At 45.3% G+C, this 18,983-nt stretch overlaps 1 protein-coding gene across 1 annotated transcript in view; it reads right to left on the bottom strand.

Moving 5' to 3' along the window:
• The window catches only part of DHX33 (DEAH-box helicase 33), a 153,267-nt gene that overhangs the window by 34,922 nt on the left and 99,362 nt on the right, over window positions 1-18,983 (bottom strand). The window contains exons 8-9 of the mRNA XM_086950277.1: window positions 2,836-2,924; window positions 1,287-1,414 (exon numbers count right to left, since the gene is read on the bottom strand). Of these exons, the coding sequence (XP_086806403.1) occupies window positions 1,287-1,414; window positions 2,836-2,924 (217 nt within the window). The remainder of the gene's footprint in view (window positions 1-1,286; window positions 1,415-2,835; window positions 2,925-18,983) is intronic.

Below are 18,983 nucleotides of genomic sequence, written 5' to 3'. Positions count from 1 at the left end.
TACTTGGCGTGGCACCAAGGACAGAATTGGTGCCAAGGACAGATTTGGAATGTAGTCTGTTCATCGGCAGAAGGCAGGCCCAACGTGGCAAGGCACGACGGCCGCCCATGAGGTTTTCGAGCGAAAATGGAGAGTTTGTGGAGCGATTCAATACGCAGACAACGGCAAAACATGTACGGAAACAATACCGTCGAGGGTAAAGTGGATTGTGTACAGAGGGGAACCCGAAGAACGGTTTTCGAAACGGAGCGCAGCAATACACGTCAGAACCCGATGGTGGAAAAAAACAATCTAACAATTGAGTCGATGCCCATGCACACTATCACCGAAAGGAGAAGGCACCTTACCTTGTGACTGGAAATACTTCTTAGAAGAAAAACACATTACAAACATCCGGAACGAACACTAGATGGCAGGAGTATACAAAGCATATGTATCTACAGCACACATCCCACGAACACACAGTTACAGTCTATGGATTACTGGGTCAGCAAGTATGAATGACTACCACAATTTGTTGCACATCTGGAAAAAAATTATTTAAGACATTCACAAATATTTCAAACAAGTTTGTGCTTCTTTTTCAGGGGTATTCAATGCAACACATTTGGAGTGAATGTGAAAAAGGTTCACAGTGGCCATACTATATTTTAGTTTCAAACCTCCTGCTCCCAAAAATACCATCCAAACTCCTCTATAGTTTTCTTGTGGTCAAATACATGGTATATCTTCTCTGCCCTTTCACACCCAACCCACCCCAATCAAGAGTTGGATGGATCGAATCTCTCAACCATGCCACGAGGCTTATCTTGCGATGCCTCCTCAGTTATACCTCACTCTGCCCCCTTTTTGTAACCAGACTTGCTCAGACCCACCCAACTTCTTCCTTGCCCCTTGACAGACTCTTTCCAGTCTCATCCACCCGCTGTGCTTTCATGTTTTTTAAACTTTGCAGCTTTACCCACTGTTATTTGTCCTCCTTTTATGTCTCTCATCGGTCATGCTTCAACCCATTCATTGTCCCCATACCTCCCACTGCACCAGTCACCTTTCCTCTTGTTCCTCTCTTCATGTTCCCTTACACTCTCAGTGGCCACGATGTCCTAGAAGCACTAACACTTTATAGAGAATGCAGAGAGTGCACAGAAAGCAACATGACAGCGAAGAAGTACTGTGAAGAAGAACTCTCTCCATAGGCCATTGAAACAAATGGAGTGACAAGGCATTATTACAGTCATATGTCTGCAGTAGTAACAACTTCAAGACTTGCTCAATAAAACCATTACCTTTGAGAATCTTGGATCCAAGGGGAACGCTGCCATCTTTCTTCCCAAAGAGGTGAGAAGGATTTGATCCTCCTTCTGTTCCACAGCACCTAACAGGCTCAACTGTTCAATGGCTGCTCGAATGGCATCTGTCACAACGATTAGTCAAAATACTTATTTTGGGTCTAAATAAGACGTTTTTGCAAAATTAAAAATAGAATCCGTAAAGCAGCTTTCATAGTGTGATTCATTTAAAAGAAAAAAAACAACACAAAGTGCGATTCTTTATTGGAGAACACTTTTTTGCAGGTACTTCTGAGAAGTGTTGGCGGCGCCCGGCTAACAACAGAGTCTTTCCATATTATTGAAACATAAACCATGCTGCTGCGTCTACAAGTGCAATAAATCTGACCATCCACTGAACATACTCAGTGAATTGTGCCTCCATTAGTGGAAATGTGTACATAGTCTAATTAATTTAATGTATACCCTCATAATGGATAACTAGGATGAAGAGTAAGTACCTATTCCGTCATTATCATGTGATCTTCACTAACAGTCACTAAAAATTAGACATGCTCATCAGTAGCACATGGGAGTAGGGAAGACAGGAGGACTGGTAAAATAGGTGAAATGTATAAAGATAGTAAACAGCAAATTAAAAAGATCCTGCAGAGAGGTCTAACCACTTGCATATCTGCGTTAAGGCAGCAAACATATGAACTGATGAACATGTGTCTTCCCCAAAAATGTCATTATTTGATCACTACTAAGCAAAGCAACTTGATACTGTTCACCTCAAATTGAACAGCTGCTAGACCAATTCCAAAAGAGACTGGTGGCCTTTTGGTAACATAAGGTGATAGATGAGGTTATCAATATTGTTTGACTAGTGCTAGGCATGTGTTAATAGCAGCCTATTTAAACAGCTGCTTTGTTTTTCTAATAACTTTGGTTCTGATAAGTTATTGCGGAAGGGCTCTTTTCACATCTAGAGTGTAAACTGATCTTTTGGCTAGGAAAGTAAAACGGGAGAAAAGATTTTGATTCATATGAAAGCCCGTTAGAATTGAAATTAGTTTGAAAATGCTTTATTTTGTAAGAATATTTTAGAAAAATATCAATTTACAAGTGTTCTGGAATCCTGCACATAGATGTAGATATTCAAGCATTTATGAAAATGAATGAAGATGCAGGGAAACAGATACAGGCATAGGTAGATAGATATATGTAGTTCAACGACTACATGTTGTTTGCAAAGCAGTGTTCAGGACTAGGTACAGATTTTAGCATGCAGTCAAGAATGCGCTAGTGTACACACACATATATAGCTCAGGAACATGTCTATGCTCAGATACAACAGCTCTAGGATACTATGAAACTTGGATACACATCATAACCAGACCCTTTTTTTAGGTAGTGATATAACCCCACTGCATATCTTAAAGAATAAAGCTACACAATAATCCATGTTCAATAACATTTTTAGATCCAATCAAACCTCACATGAAGCACCATTATAAACACACACCTTCATACCCTCTATCCTTTCATTCGCGCATAAGCTCACCTGGAGATGGTTTGGACATGAAGTCAAACTTGAGTATATTTGGAATTCGTATGGCTAGGAGTTGCAACATCACACTGGCTAGGTTACATCTAAAAAAGGAAGGGCACATTGTAAAATTTCCTTGGAACATTCTTTAAAACAAACAACAACAACAAAAAATAGGACATCATTTTTATCTAGACCCGTTTCTACCATGATAACAATAAAAGATACATTATTCGAATCCTTACAGATAAGAAACTTGTAAATGTATTGAGCCCTACAGATTCCGGGAGACTTTCACTTATCACGGTATGGTGTGCTCATCATGCACATAGGAGTGTTATGATCAATTGATACGGGGGCGAGGCTAGCCGGCCCTGACGGCGGTCGACTGCTGATAGAGCTCCGGAGCCTCCCGGGGAAGTCATCCTGCTGACGGGAGCCTACGGGTGCCTGACCCTGATCAAAAGAGTGGGACATGGTGCTGGCGCTCCTGTGCCTACCTGGCTGGACCCACAACAGATCCTAAGCGGCTGTAGCAGCGTGGGGCCTACTGCGGAGCCCTGTGAGCTGAAGCCGGGAGCTGAATTGCATATGGAGGCTGGGGATCACAAGACCGCCCCTAGGGGAGCGACTATTTGGGTCGGTCACGGGACACCATTTGCAGAGCTTGAACGCTGGTTGGATGACCAGGGAAGATACATTTTGGTGAAGGGCACTCTGGATGTGAATTTGATAGTCTTAGGAAGCATATATGCTCCAAACTACGAACAAGACAGGTGTTTACACAAATTAGGTATGGCACTGACGGAGTGGGTTGGGATGCCCTGGGTGCCCGGGGGGATAGGAATGCAGTTTTAGATTTAGGCCTGGACAGATCACACCCTCCTCTTCAGGCCTCCTGGCGACCAAGTTGACCGACCTTTTTGCTTCCTGGGTGGATGGTTGGACATTGTCGGATACATGGCGAGGTCTGTACCCTACTCACAAGGAATATTCTTTTTATTCCCCCTTGCACAACCTTCAAACTAGGATTGATCGGTTCCTGTGTTCTAGATCTATAGTCACTAGAGTAGGGAGATCGGAATACTTAGCCAAGACCTTTTCTGACCATAGGCCCCTGACACTCACGCTCCTCTGGGGTAGAGTACCAGCCCCGGTACCCACCTGGAGACTCAACCCGCTTCTTCTAGAAGACACCCCCTTTCGCACATCACTGTCTAACACCATCACTGATTATTTCAGGGAAAACTGGAAGTCCGCCTCCTCGAACCTGATTGAATGGGACGCCATGAAGGTAGTAGTCAGAGGGGCGGCGATAGGGTAATTAGTGGGGGCCAGACAAGAGGTACATAGGAAACTTTGTGAGGTAGAGAACCGATTGAAGGTACTTGAACGGGAGGCGGCTCTCGACCCTGAGAGGAGCGGAGAGTTGCGAGTAGCTTATATTGATTACGCGGAGTTGTTAGAAACGTTGCGGAAAATAGATTATAAGGCATACCTACGCCGACAACTCACCGAAGCTGATAAGTCAGGTACACTACTTGCTCAACTAGTACAAGACCAACCAGACCCACCGACCGTAACCAGATCTACACCCAGACAGGCACCCTGGTCCATACACAAGTGTAGATTAACGCGGTGTTCCACGATCATCTTTGAACACTCTATGCGCCCTCCGGCCCGGAGGACTATGTACAGATTGCAGAATTCTTGCAAGATCTTCCCTTCCCGGTTCTACCGGCCGATACACAGAAGGCCATCGATGGCCCTATTACCCAGCACGAGATACGTGCAGCGATCAAGAGCCTCAATCGTAACAGAATGCCTGGCATGGACGGACTCCCTGTGGAGGTTTATCTGACCTACTCGGATATCCTAGTGCCAGTACTGGAGATGGTATATAGAGTCGCATTTGAAGAGGGTCACTTGCCGGAATCCACTAAGCAGGCACTGGTTACATCTATACCTAAGCCTGGCCGAGACCAGCTAGACATGGCTAATTATACACCGCTCTCCTTGCTCTCCACCGAATATAAGATCCTTAGTAAGGCTCTGGCCAATCGTATACAATCCCACTTTCCCACACTCATACATCAAGATCAATGTAGTTTCCTCCCCGGGCGTAGCACATCGCTGAATACGCGTAGACTGCATGCTCTAATGACGGCCACTCCAAGGGAGTTTCCCCGGGCGGGATGTATAGCACTTGTTCTGAAACAAGCATTTGATTCTTTATCCTGGGCATTTATGTTCGAGTCTCTGAAATGCTTCGGCTTCCCAGATACCTTCTTAAATAGGTTTGTTTATTATATACTAATCCCACAACTAGGGTGCGTACGGGCCGACACATCTCGGACTGTTACAAAGTACATAGAGGTACACGACAGGGGTGCTCCCTGTCCCCGATTTTATTCGTCCAGGCCCTTAAACCCCTGGCTCCGGCCCAGCGAAGCAGAGCAGACCGCGAGGGCATCCCTATAGACGGGACGCAACACTTGATATCTGTCTATGCGGACGACATTTTGTTGTACCTGCGTGACTTGATCACACTTTGATGTTTGCCATTTTTGAGAGGTTCGAGCTCGTCAGGCCTAGCGATTAACCCGGAAAAGTCAGTTGTTTTTTTCTTCAGAGAGGCCCCACATTCTTCCCATATATGATTTGGTACATATCCGATTCCGGTGGCCCAGACCACTTTTAAATATCTGGGTATACAAGTGTATAGGTCACCAGAAGACCAAATAAGATGGCAATATCAAATGCGCTATAACACGGCTTCGCAGCAGCGTAGGGTTCTGGACCTCCCCACCCCGGTCAGTTACGGGCAGAATGGCTATTTCCAAAATGATTGTGCTTCCTCCCCTTTTATATTATTTTGTGAATTTACCAGTGATTCTTCCCTAAAATATTTTTAATACACTGAATACTATCCTGAACAACCTTATCTGGGGTACCGGTCGGAGACTGATTAGCCTTCGTAAACTCCAATTGGGGACTAGGTCGGGTGGCTTTGGGGTTCCTGATTTCCGGGGCTACTACTATGCTAGCCAACTCCAGTGGCTTTCTTACTGGGCTGCGGGCAGGAACCTCCACGAGATCGACTTCACAAGAGAACGATTTGACCGAGGAGAGCTCCACTCCATGCGACTGCCCAAGGCCCGGATACCCCCGGACTGCTCCCCATTACTACGTACGGCCTTGTTATGCTGGAGGAAGGCCCTCTCTTATACTTGACACGTCAGACGCTGAGCGAGCGTCACTAGCAAGTAAGCAAAGAATGAAGTAGCTGAATTGAAAGGCAAGCACCAAAAGAGTCCCGGACCGAAGAACGTCCGGCGCCCCTCCCCTCAGCTCGCTACCTCGTCAATTCTTGAAGAATCCTCATACCCGAGTGGCAATTCCTTACAGCAGTGGTCTATGATGCAACACACAGTTTTGGCTACCTCCAGTCCAGGTCCTGGGGAGAACCCGTAAAACTACACTGTGGTTCGAAACGCGTTGACCCCGAGCCTGGGAAAGAGAAGAGGGGTGCCGCTAGGGTTATTAAATATTAATATTAGTACACTTTTCATCCCTTGTAGTGCAACCCCAGAAGTATCAATCTAGTCTCTGGCTCAGTAAGACAGGCAGGCAGTACCAATTAACTGTTTTGTCCGCCTGTCTACTTGTATATAATATGAAGGACTGGTGCCTTGTGATGAAATTATTGGAGTCATTGTACTAGTGTGTATTTGGTGTTTATTCTAACCCACAGTATTGATTTTGTGTATATTGTACATTGGTGTTTTAATGTCTGTATGTGTTCATTATTGTTTGATGACTGTTCTTTTTGACATATGAAATTTTTTTTCTCTAAAAAAAGACAAAAAGACTAAAATAAAATAGTCGTACCACCTAGAATTGTTTGGCTAGGTGTGATAAAATTAAAAAAATAAACCTGTCTGGCTATTTTTTCTGTTAAGTATATTAGAGTGGTCTAGGCCAGTCAGAGATAGGACCCAAACCTTTCCGTTTCCCTCTCTTATACTTCAGCAGTGCCTCCCTAGCGGCGAATATTTCTTTATTAGGCATCCCTACACCACAGGGTAGACTCACGCGACATAAACTTCGCCATTGGAGGGATAGAGGAAGTAGGAGCCTTTTTCGGGGACGAGACCTTACTTGATCACAAATCCTTTATGCAGACTACAGGTACTCCCCCACGACTGCACCTATTACATGCCACAGTAACACATTACTTTAGGACTACATGGGCACCACAAAGGCTCAAACCTACACAGCACAAACTTGTACATTTATTGTACTATATGGGAGCAGGTGGGCATCTTGTGTGCTGGCTATATTCCGGAGTTAGGGAACACACAGCAATCTCGCTTATGACTCTTAGAACACAATGGACGGAAGACTCTGATACTGAACTGACAGATAAGGCATGGCAGCTTATACTAGAGCATCCTAAAAGAGTATCGCGTAATGCCAGGTTCAAATGTATCCAGGCAATGGTGCTCCATAGATCATATCTCACTCCCAAGAAGATACATCGTATGTTCCCGGATCCCCCCCATTGCTGCCCTCGTTGTAAAGGGGATGAAGCGGACTTTCTACACATGATGTGGTCTTGCCCACGGCTGCGGGGCTACTGGGCCGAAGTTTGTCAGGTGCTCAATACTGTGACAGTTGCCGGTTTCGGCCGAAGCCCTACCTTGCCTGGTGGGATTACGTAAAAGGTCAGGGAAACAGAAAGTTAAGTTAAAATTTTTGGACCTTGCTCTCATTTTGGCGATCAGGGTCATAACGATGAGGTGGAAGTCCGCTAGGTCTCCTATGGTGACTAAATGGCAGACAGATCTAGTGCAGTGGGGACGAGCGAAGGGAGCAGCCCTCAGGAGGGAGGAGGAGAGAGGTCACCGGAAACAACCCATAGCGTTAGAGTGGGAAGCCATGCTGTTGGAACTGGAAGTGACAAATGCAAAAAACAACAGGTGATGGACAGAATGCAGAACAATGTCAGTTGGAACTGGAAGGGCTCGACTTGGTCCCATCTCAGGTGACGGGGTCTCAATAATATCCACGATCTAGAGGGTTCTATCTAGAGGTGGGCTCCCGTCTGCACGTAGTGGTGCGAGATATTTGCTCCCATGCTCTACAGACTGACAGCCTACTCTGAGGCAGCTAAATCACTGACAGCAGATCGACCAGGAGTGGGTGGGGATGGGAGGGGGATTGTTGGGGTGGGAGTTTATTAAGTTTCACGATGATAATAGATCTCTGTTATTTGAAGTGTGTTGAATCATCTATTCAATGATAGACCAACATATGTCTAGGACGTTTAACCTACCCTTTAATATGTCTATTTGTAATATGTATGGGGTGAAGATATCCAACTTATACACTGTAAGAGGGAAAAAAATCAAAACAGACAGTTGTGATTGCATATATATGATTATACTTGCAGTCAATAATAAAGAGATTAAAAAAAAAAAAACAATAGGTACACACCAGGGCCCATAGTACAAATTTGGTGCACTGTCCTGCTTCTACAGGTCAGTTCACAATGAATGTGCTGTCCCCAGTGCAGCTGAAACTTGTGTCTGCCATGGTGCAGGGTATTAGTCAAAGGCAGACTGCCAGCTTCAAATAACCAGTCCGTCTTTCACTAATTGTTTGTCTGTACATATAGCAACCTGCATGCTATTGTAGGCGGGTGCACTGAGTGAATGGATTTATATGGTGTGGGCCCAAAGGGGAGAGACAGACAGACAGACAGACAGACAGACACACACACACACACACACACACACACACACACACACACACACACGTAGAAATGGGGCTTCACAAATAAGGTCACTGTGATCTAGAGATTAAAAAACACAAAAGTGTTTTAATACTGCCCTCAACCACAGAAATCTGTGGCATGCTTCATCATAGGGTTGCTAACACACCTCCGCGCAGACCAACGCTGGAGGTGGAGCAATAGCGAGGGGAAGACATAACAACAGATAAAGAAACAGTGCGGGATCAGGGGAAAAAGGTGCAGAGAAGCAATTAAAACTGACAATGGGAAATCCAATAATGCCCTTAATTGATGGCTTCCCTGGTCAGAGTAAAAGGTCATTTTTTTGTGAAGCCCCATTTCTACGTGTGCATGTAGGTTATTGTAAGAGATCAAAGTGGGGCATTTTCCTCCTACCCCTTAACTACTGTGTGTGTTGACCATCCAACATCTGCATCCCCTTTTGCAATACCAAAGTGCCCTGTAACACAAACAGCAGGCGCGTATGCCTGTCACACCTTTGGGCCACTTTTGATAATACACCTCATGGCTACATCCTATATTACACTATCAAAAATAATAACCCGGATCACCGTTTATGATTCACATCAACAGGCAGGAACGATAAAAGGTCTTTTACAGGAGGGCAAACCTTTTATTTCACTTTTATATGCTAAAAGTAAGAAAAGTACTTGTCTAACTAAAACATTAAGATTGCTTAGAAGAAAAGTGAATTTAGCCATATGGATCATCCATGTTTAAATGAGATTTCTACACTTCTTTTTAGAAAATGAAACTTTTAAGTAACATTCTGCAGCCAATTAAAGTTAATCAGGAAACGTATATTAAAAAGGTTTTTGCAGGATTTCATAAAGGCAAGTGTTTCCACATGTTTATTCAATGGATCTAAATGAACTACACGGGAACCACTTGGCAAGCACCGAATTAAAATCGGACCAAATGATGGAATTGGTTTCATTTGTTAAGGTTTATTTTATAACTAAAATGCTCCTGTTTACAAACAGAATACATATGTGTCCTATCCTATTAATTAATATGGTGAGCCAGATGTTTTTGCTTCATTTTCCATTTAAGAAAAATCCTTCACGCCAACTTTTTTTTAAAACATTCTGCATATGATAACGAAGAGAAACCTGTGACAATGTGAAATCTTTCTCACACAGACCACATTCAGTGGCCTTTCCAGGAGTACCCATGGCAGACATAATAGAACCACATACAAGGAAGAAAAGGTTACTTCTCGTAACCCTAATTCATCCGTTTAAAACTAAAAGGAAAGAAACTAAAGCAGAGAGGCAGGCAGAATCTCTAATGCAGCACTGACTAGACCTCTGTTCATTTTGTTACGGTAGGCAAAATGTCCTCATTATTGTTCCTGGCGTTCTAGGGGAGGTGGATGAGTTGGTTATGAATTGTGGACAACTAGATTTACAAACACGTCCTTCTCCTTAAGGGATTTTCTTTAATATCCATACACACTTGTATGGAACAGCAAGTTTCAAGTGGTTAGAAAGCTAAGATAAACAACGAGGAGGAACATGACATATGTTAATTTAAGAGGCTCACTATTGTCTCTCCTTCGGAATCAGAGCCTAGGCAGCCGTATACCATGTATGTTTGCAATTGCTCAAAGTGCTGCTTTCACAGTTTAAACCCAAGCAAGGTGTTTTGCTTTGCAATAAACGATTGCAAAAGAAATTTGCACAGTGGCCACACAGAGGTTAACCCATACATATATCCACCATGACTGTCTGGATTACTGCTTTTCAGACTGCTAAAATCATCATTCTATGGCTACCAGAAAGTGAAAGAATATTTCAGATTCCCTCAACAAGATCCAGTACATCACACCTTCAATCTTGTAGAAATTCTACATAGCAGCCATGTTGTCTGCCTGCACCATGACTGTTGCAAATGTTATTTTAGGAAGAAAGGGACTAAGGGTTAGAAGGATCACCCACAAAACCAACATGATGAAGAGGAAATGCGTTACTTACCTGTAACAGCAGTTATCCAGTATTGGTATCTTTCATAGATTCACATGCCTGAATCATTCCCCGTCGTCGGGGTAGGAGTCCCCGGTAAATAACAATAGTAATGTCACATAGACATATACTTAGTACTAGGCCAGTGGCCTCACATTAGTAGCCTATCTAGGTCCTTATGTAAAAAGGACCAAACTTTGGCCAGGAGCCAATCAGCTACCATCACCCTTCTCACCTTCCTGGAAGGAGCCCTAGTCCCTCAGATTTTCGTAAGCACAGTGCTAAGTAGTACCTACTGAGAGGGAGAAGGTGAGCCCTTCCAGGGGAGGCGGGTGGGTTGCATGTGAATCTATGAAAGATACCAATACTGGATAACTGCTGTTACAGGTAAGTAACGCATTTCTTATCCAGTATTATGGGTATCTTTCATAGATTCACATGCCTGAATCAGAATAGCAAGCAATAATGAGCACATTTCGCATAATACATTCGTAAAGACATAGTAATCTTATCACAAGTTGTTACACAGTTTACATGATACTCACAACCTGATAAGAAATGTGCGATAAATTACCTGGAAGGTGGGATGATAGGAAGAAGGCTCACCACTAATGAAATAGATGACGTAGGACAGCCTGCCCCACTGCTGCATCCTTCATAAGTTCAGAGTCCAAGCAGTAGTGCTTGGTGAACGTATGTGGTGTCTTCCATGTCGCCGCTCTGCAAATGTCGACAATGGATACCCCAGCAAAGAGCGCCAAGGAGGTGGAAACCGCTCTAGTGGAGTGTGCTCGTACTTTTGAAGGCAGAGGGTGGCCCGCCTGTTGGTGACAGAAGGCGATGGCCGCTGAAATCCATCTGGAAATGCTCTGTTTTGTTAAAGCTAAGCCTTTCCTGGGTCTGCTAAATGCAACAAATAATTGGTTGGACTTTCGAAATTGCTCCGTCCTGTGAAGGTAAAATTTGAGACATCGTTTGAGGTCCAATGAGTGAAGAGATCTTTCAGCCGCAGATGATGGATTCGGGAAGAAAGATCGTAGGACAATAGGTTCGTTGAGATGGAAAGAGGACGGAACCTTCGGTATAAACTTAGGGTTAGTCCGTAGAATGACCCTGTCGTTCTTGAACTGGATGAAGGGGTCTTGCACAGAAAAAGCCTGCAGTTCACTCACTCTCCTTGCCGACGTGAGCGCCAGCAATAGAGCTGTCTTCCATGACAAATATTTTAGATCTGCTCTGTGGATTGGCTCAAACGGGTGTTTCATTAGTTGAGTTAGTACCACATTTAGTTGCCATGTAGGTGGAGGTGCTCTAACTGGAGGGAAAGATCTGAATAATCCCTTCAGAAACTGTTTGATTAGTCTGTTGGTCCATAACGAAGCTCCACACGAAGATCGTCTGAACCTGGAGATGGCCGCCAGGTGGACCTTTATTGAAGCGTGTGCCAGTCCAGAATTGGCTAAGTGGAGCAAGTAGGGCAGAATTTGTGCTGGAGTAGAAGTGAACGGATGCAAATTCTGAGCTCTACACCACAAACAGAACCTTTTCCACTTGAGGGAATACGTCTTATTAGTACTTTCAGCCCGAGCCCGGGCTAAGACGACCCTGCATTCCTGTGGAATATCTAAATCCTGGAACTCTCTGAACTCAGGAGCCAAGCTGATAATTTTAGAGATGTTGGATCCGGATGCTGGACTTGTCCCTGGTTCATTGTGAGGAGATGTGGGCATGTCCTGAATAGAATTGGAGGTTCCAGCGATAGAAGGTGTAGCTCCGTATACCAGTGTTGGCGCGGCCACGCTGGGGCTATCAGGATCATGGTACAACTCTCTGCTTTCAGTTTCCGCAGAACCCTGGGGATCAGGGGAAACGGTGGAAAAGCGTAAGCAAAGACGTTGCACCATGTCATCGAAAAGGCATTCCCTAGGGACCTTTTCTGGGGAAGCCAGCTTGCGTAATGTTGGCATTTCGCGTTCACTTTCGTCGCAAAGAGATCCAGGTGAGGTTTGCCCCAACGGGAGAACACCGAGTCGAGCGTCTGCTGGTCGAGCTCCCACTCGTGGCAAAGTGAACGCTGTCTGCTTAGCGAGTCTGCCAGGGTGTTGTCTACTCCTGGGACATACTCTGCCCGCAGAGAAATGTCGTGTTGTACCAGCCAGATCCAGATTTGCTGAGATTCTCGAGACAACGTCCTGGATCGAGTACCCCCCTGCTTGTTCAGGTAGTGCATTGTGGTGGTGTTGTCCGTCCTCACAAGCACTGGGGAGTTCCTGATACGGGGCAGAAATGCTCGAAGTGCCAGGCGCACTGCTCTCAATTCCAGCAGATTGATGTGGAGTTGTTTTTCTGCCACTGACCATTGACCGTGTACTTGCAGTTCCTGTAGGAACGCCCCCCATCCTTCCAGTGAAGCGTCTGTGGTTATCACATGAGGAGAGACTGGGAGAAGAAAAGGGAGACCCTTGTTTAAGTTGTCGCCCAGAAGCCACCATCTCAGAGCTTTCTTCATGACCTGAGTGATCCTGATCCAGTCGTCGAAAGACCCTGTAGATTGGATCCACTGATTTGTTAAGGCTTCCTGTAGAGGCCGCATGTGTAGGCGACAGTGAGGAATGAGAAAAATGTTGGAAGACATCATTCCTAGCAATGATTTGAATAGTCGAACTTTGACTCTCTGCTTGGCCTGAATGTGGACAGCCAGAGTCTTCAGCTTGATCTGACGTTCTCTGGAAGGAAAGGCTTTCTCTTGTTGTGTATCCAACGTTGCTCCCAGGAAATTGAGACGTTGTGACGGTTGGAGAGTTGACTTTTCCTGGTTGAGTGTTAAGCCCAGATTTTTGAATAGATGAAGGCAGGCCGAAGAGGACTTGGCTGCGCCTATCCGAGTCGGAGCTTTGATGAGCCAGTCGTCTAGGTAGGGAAAGACTTGGTGATGATGCTGGCGAAGGTATGCCGCTACTGGTGACAGACACTTCGTGAAGATGCGTGGAGCTGACTTCAGGCCGAATGGTAAAACCCTGAACTGGTAGTGCCTGCCTGCCACTGCAAACCTCAGAAATTGTCGATGACTCTTGTGAATGAGGACATGAAAATAGGCATCCTGGAGGTCTAAGGATACCATATAGTCTTTTGGATTGAGTAGGTGTAATACCTCCTGGAGGGTAACCATACGGAAGGACTGCTTCTTGAGGTATATATTTAGGTTTCTCAGATCCAGTATTGGTCTCCATTGCTTCTTCTCCTTTTTTCTGACCAGGAAGAATCGGGAATAGAATCCTCTCCCCTTCTGACCTCGAGGAACTCTCTCCACTGCTCTTTTCTGGAGCATTAGAGAGAGCTCCTGTTGAAGTAGGCGTAGATTCTTGTGCTGCATAGGACATGGTGGGTTCGGAGGAGGATGTTCCACAAACTCCAAAGTGTGTCCGAAGCGAACTAACTGCAGCACCCAACGATCTGTTGTAATTTGTTTCCAATTGTGAAGGAAGTTGGTAATTTTTCCTCCAACTGCGAATTGTGGAGAAGAGGTGGAGGTATGCTGGAGAAAGCAGTCATTGGCGTCTGTAATTATCCTTCTTTCCTCCTTTCCCTCGAAAGGACGACTTGTTGTAGGAAGCTCGTCCTTGTTGCTGTCTCTGCTGATATTGAGGCTTGTACTGCTGAGAAGAGTTATAAGCGGACTTGTAACCTTGATAGCTGCCCCTATTCTGCTGCCCTCTACCTCTGGATCCTCGAAAGGAATTAGTTTTGTATTGTAGGGTGCCTAAGGCTTTCGCCGTGTCGGTATCCTTCTTAATACCTTGCAGCATATCATCGATATGTTCACCGAAGAGCAGTTCGCCATCAAATGGCATGTCTAGAACTTTGGCTTGCACATCAGGCCGGAATGCTGTGGCTTTTAGCCAGCCCTGGCGTCTCAAAACCGCTGCTCCTGCCAGTTGACGAAATCCTGTGGACGCGATATCTAAGGCCACATCGATCATCTCTGAGGCAGAGCGTTCGCCCTCCAGCAAAATTTTCTTAACCTCTTCTTTCTGGTCTTCTGGGATTGCCTCTAGATATGGAGCTATATCTGCCCATATCTGTCGATTGTAGCGACCTAGTAATGCTAGAGAATTTGCAGCCCTGACTGATAGGGCGGACATAGAAGAAAATCTTTTGCCGATGGCATCAAGTTTTCTCCCCTCTTTATCAGGAGGCGCTGTTATTGCCGCTGACGGGTTGCTAGACTTCTGCTGAGCGGCCTGTGATATAACTGAGTCCGGTTTAGTCTGGCCAGTTAAGCATGCGGGAGCAGTGTCTGGGGCTTTGTACTTCCTTTCAAGTCTAGCCGGCACTGGAATGAGTGAGGAAGGATTTTTCATAATTTTAAGTCCTTGCTCCCATATATAATCGATTACTGGGATGGATCGAACAGATCTTTTGAAGGATTCCTTAAAGTCATGGAGGAAACAGTCCTGCGTTTCCGAAGCTATTTGGATGTTGAATCTCGCAGCCGCTCTCCCTACTATATTATGGAATCCCCCTAAATCTTCAGGGGGAGAATCATCCTGTACTTGCTCTGGGGATGCCGGATCCTGGTTGTTGTTATCATCAGAATCCTCATCATGTATTTCACCTTCCTCATCTTGGACTTCATCATGTCTCACTTCTTCCTCATATTCATCCTCATCAGAAGAAATTTGAGGAGGCAATTTCTCATGCTCAGGATGCACAACCAGCGGAGGTGGTCGCTGGCGACGTTGAGGTGTTGGAGCTTCCTGCTGTGCTGGCACTCCTGAAGCAGGAGCAGAAGACGGAAATCTTTGTTTATAGTCTGAAATCAGAAACTGTAGGTCAGAGACAATTGAAGCCGGGAGGCATACCATAGGCTGAACAGTGGTATGCTGCCGAACTTCTTCTTGAATTGTCACCTCTTCGAGATCTTCACAGTCTGAACTCTCATGAACCTTAATGTTAAGATGAGAGGGACTGGATGCTATGGGAAACATGTTCTCCACGTCAGGGTCTTCTGCCTCCAGAAATTGCGTTGGCAGCAGTTGCTGGACTTTGCTAGGTGAAGTCATCTCTGGTGTCACCATGCATGATGACATCTTAAAATGGGTATAGGAATACTTCAGTGACGGAGAGCCCTTTGATTGTAGATTCATTGTAGCGTCTGATGGAGCGTCTACAATAGTTGACATGTTATCATACATTCTCATCGTCGACTGCATCGACGTCGATGATGTCCTCGTCGACGACAATGCCCTCGTCGACGGCGGCGTCGACACTGCAGAAATCAACGACGACGACGGCTTCGTCGACGGTGTCCTCGTCGACGGGCTCGACGACGATGGAGTCGTCGTCGACGGTGTCGTCGTCGACGGTGTTGTCGTCGACGGTGTCCTCGTCGACGGTGTGCTCGTCGACGGTGTCCTCGTCGACGGTGTCGTCGTCGACGGTGCTGTTGTCGTCGACGGTGCCCTCGTCGACGGAGTCCTCGTCGACGGTGTCGTCGTCGACGGTGTCCTCGTCGACGGAGCCGTCGTCGACGGTGTATTCGTCGTTGACGAGGAAGTCTTCGTCGACGGTCCCGATGTCGACGGTGTCTTCGTCGACGGTGGCTTCGACGACGACGAAGTCCTCGTCGACGATGAACTCGACGATGGTTTCTTCATAGACGCTGGAAGCCTTGTCTTCGTCGACGATGAAGCAGACGTCGACGGGAGCGTCCTCGGCGGTTTTGTGAGAGGAATAACAGAAGGTATTGACCTACCCATCGTCGACGACGTTGTGGCAGTGGAAGCCATGGAGAAAGTAGTCGCCGTGGATGTCGAAATGGAAACTGTTGACATCGTCACAGGCAGGCCAGAAGATACCACCGCAGGCTTTTTGAAGGCTGTCATCTGAAGAGAAGGCTTGACCTTAGGATGACCCTCCACAGATTTCGGCTTCTTGTGAGGAGGCACAGCAGACTGACCTGGAGATGTCTGTCGAGGCCTTTTAGGAGAGGAGTGGAAACTTCTGAAGGAACACTCACTCTCACCTGAGGAGACTTGGTCCTTGTTCCTCAGTTTCTGGAGCCACAGAAGCAGTCGCCCTTCCCTGTCTTTCAATGTCTTGACCGGGAGAGTGCGACAAATCTTACATTCCTTGGCAGAATGCTGAGGATAGAGGCAATACAAACAGTCCTCATGCTTGTCCTCTATGTGTAACCTCATTTTACTACATGAGGCACATGGCCTAAAAAGACCTTTTTTAGGAGTAGTAGACATATTAAATACTAATACTCCTTTTCCAACTGAACTTGAAGAAAAAGTAGTCAAAAAACCAAAGATATAGGAAAAAACCTGAGCAGAGCTCAGTGGAGACTCCTCTGCACGACGTGCGGTAGAAAATCTGAGGGACTAGGGCTCCTTCCAGGAAGGTGAGAAGGGTGATGGTAGCTGATTGGCTCCTGGCCAAAGTTTGGTCCTTTTTACATAAGGACCTAGATAGGCTACTAATGTGAGGCCACTGGCCTAGTACTAAGTATATGTCTATGTGACATTACTATTGTTATTTACCGGGGACTCCTACCCCGACGACGGGGAATGATTCAGGCATGTGAATCTATGAAAGATACCCATAATACTGGATAAATAATACTTCTCCTTTTATGACCTAGAGCCACATGTACCTAGAATTGGTTGCAAAATATAGGTATTTTGAAATTTTGTGATCAGTATTTGTGTCACCAGTGTGGTAATTGATAAACTGACTTGTGTATTAATAGGTTGGTTCGCAAATTACGGATCCCTAGTGGCTCGCAACTCGACCTACCTCATGTATATTAATGAGGTAGATCGAAAATTGTTGAAGTGCTGCCTCAATACTGCACAGCTGTCAAACACAAGCCCAAGAGAGAGATTAAGCAAATCTTTATAGTTTCAATCTTGGCAACAAACCTACCGCATTATTAAAAAATAGGTATTACTCACCTGATGTAAGCAGAGTCGACATGTTTCCATTCATGTATCTTACAAACATCTGGTTCATGCATCTAAGCAAAAAAACATACTTTCTATTCATATCACAGCAGTGCTCTTCAAGGAGCTTCTGTCAGTAACGCTAAGTGAGATAGGAGCACACCATCCTTCTTACTTATATATAAAGACTAAGCTGCTGCCTCCCAAATATCAAGTACAAGAACTACCTTGGCCAAAAACGTTGCACCCATACCACTTGTGGCTAATCTCAAGCATGAAGTAAGCTCATCCTTAGCCAAAGCATAACTGCTTTCTCAAAACCACCAAACAATTGGTTTTCCACCCTTTAATCTTAGCACTAGAGAAGTTTAGTTATCATTTTTGCATCAAGCCTTTGCAGCTATTCATCGTCCTTGGATGGGTGAAGAAACAGAAAAGATGAGGAAAGTGTTATATTGTGACCAATATGGACTGGCGACTATTTTAGGGAGGAACAACCACATTGAGCTCTTGCTTTGCTTATCCTGAAGAAAACTGCAATACATCTTTCACTTCTGCCCACAAAGGATTCAAATCATACCTCAAACAACAGTCTGCATATAAACAGGTGAAAGAAATTTATGATTATCGTGAGAGGTCTCCTCACAGCTAACATTGTGCTTTTAATTAATCAGGCATTGTATAGGTCTTGAGGTTTATCATTTTACAAGAAGTGCCTTTAGCACCCCTGTAAGTCCCTAGTAGATAGTACCCTTTGTTACCTTGGGCAAGGAGACTAAAGAGGGTCCCTGAGGGCTGCAGCGTGTATTGTTCCACCCAAAGGGACCCCTTAGCACACTCATGCAAACTGCCATTGCAGGCTGCGTGACATGGTGCATAGAACAGTGAAGACATGACATGGCACACACCCTAAGTGCCATGCCTGCAGACACTGCATGCAGTACATTTAAGAGACCCTTACAGCAGGCCTTACATCCTTACGGCAGGGTGCATTATACTACATATGTGGACATATCTGCATGAGCAGATATGCTCCGTGATGTCTAAGTCAATCCTTAGATATTACAAGTGAACTGGGAAGCCATTTTAAGTACATGTGCTGGACTATGGTAATTAAGAGTTCCCCAGCTACATGATGGCTTCACTGAAACTAGAGATGTTTGATATCAAACATCTTGTATTAATAAACCCCCACAGATTCCAGCAAATAATCAGCAATCAAAGATTCATACTTCGTATGACAGCCATGACCCGCTGCACCACCTTGTGGTTTTCATTCCTTTGTATCGGATAACGCCGGAATAAGCGGCCCCTCCTCACGCAGGTTCAAGTAATTGCTCCAATTGCGCTGAGTTCCTGCAGCTGAGTAACTACAAAGAACCCTGACAGACTGTCAGCCCTTCACAAATTGCCAGCAATCTCCCTTGGAGTAGA

The sequence above is a fragment of the Lissotriton vulgaris genome, unplaced genomic scaffold (assembly GCF_964263255.1).
Source record: "Lissotriton vulgaris unplaced genomic scaffold, aLisVul1.2 SCAFFOLD_686, whole genome shotgun sequence".
In the NCBI taxonomy this organism is placed as follows: Eukaryota; Metazoa; Chordata; class Amphibia; order Caudata; family Salamandridae; genus Lissotriton; species Lissotriton vulgaris.
The sequence above is the reverse complement of the archived record's forward strand: the minus strand, read 5'-3'. Positions and strand labels throughout refer to the sequence as shown.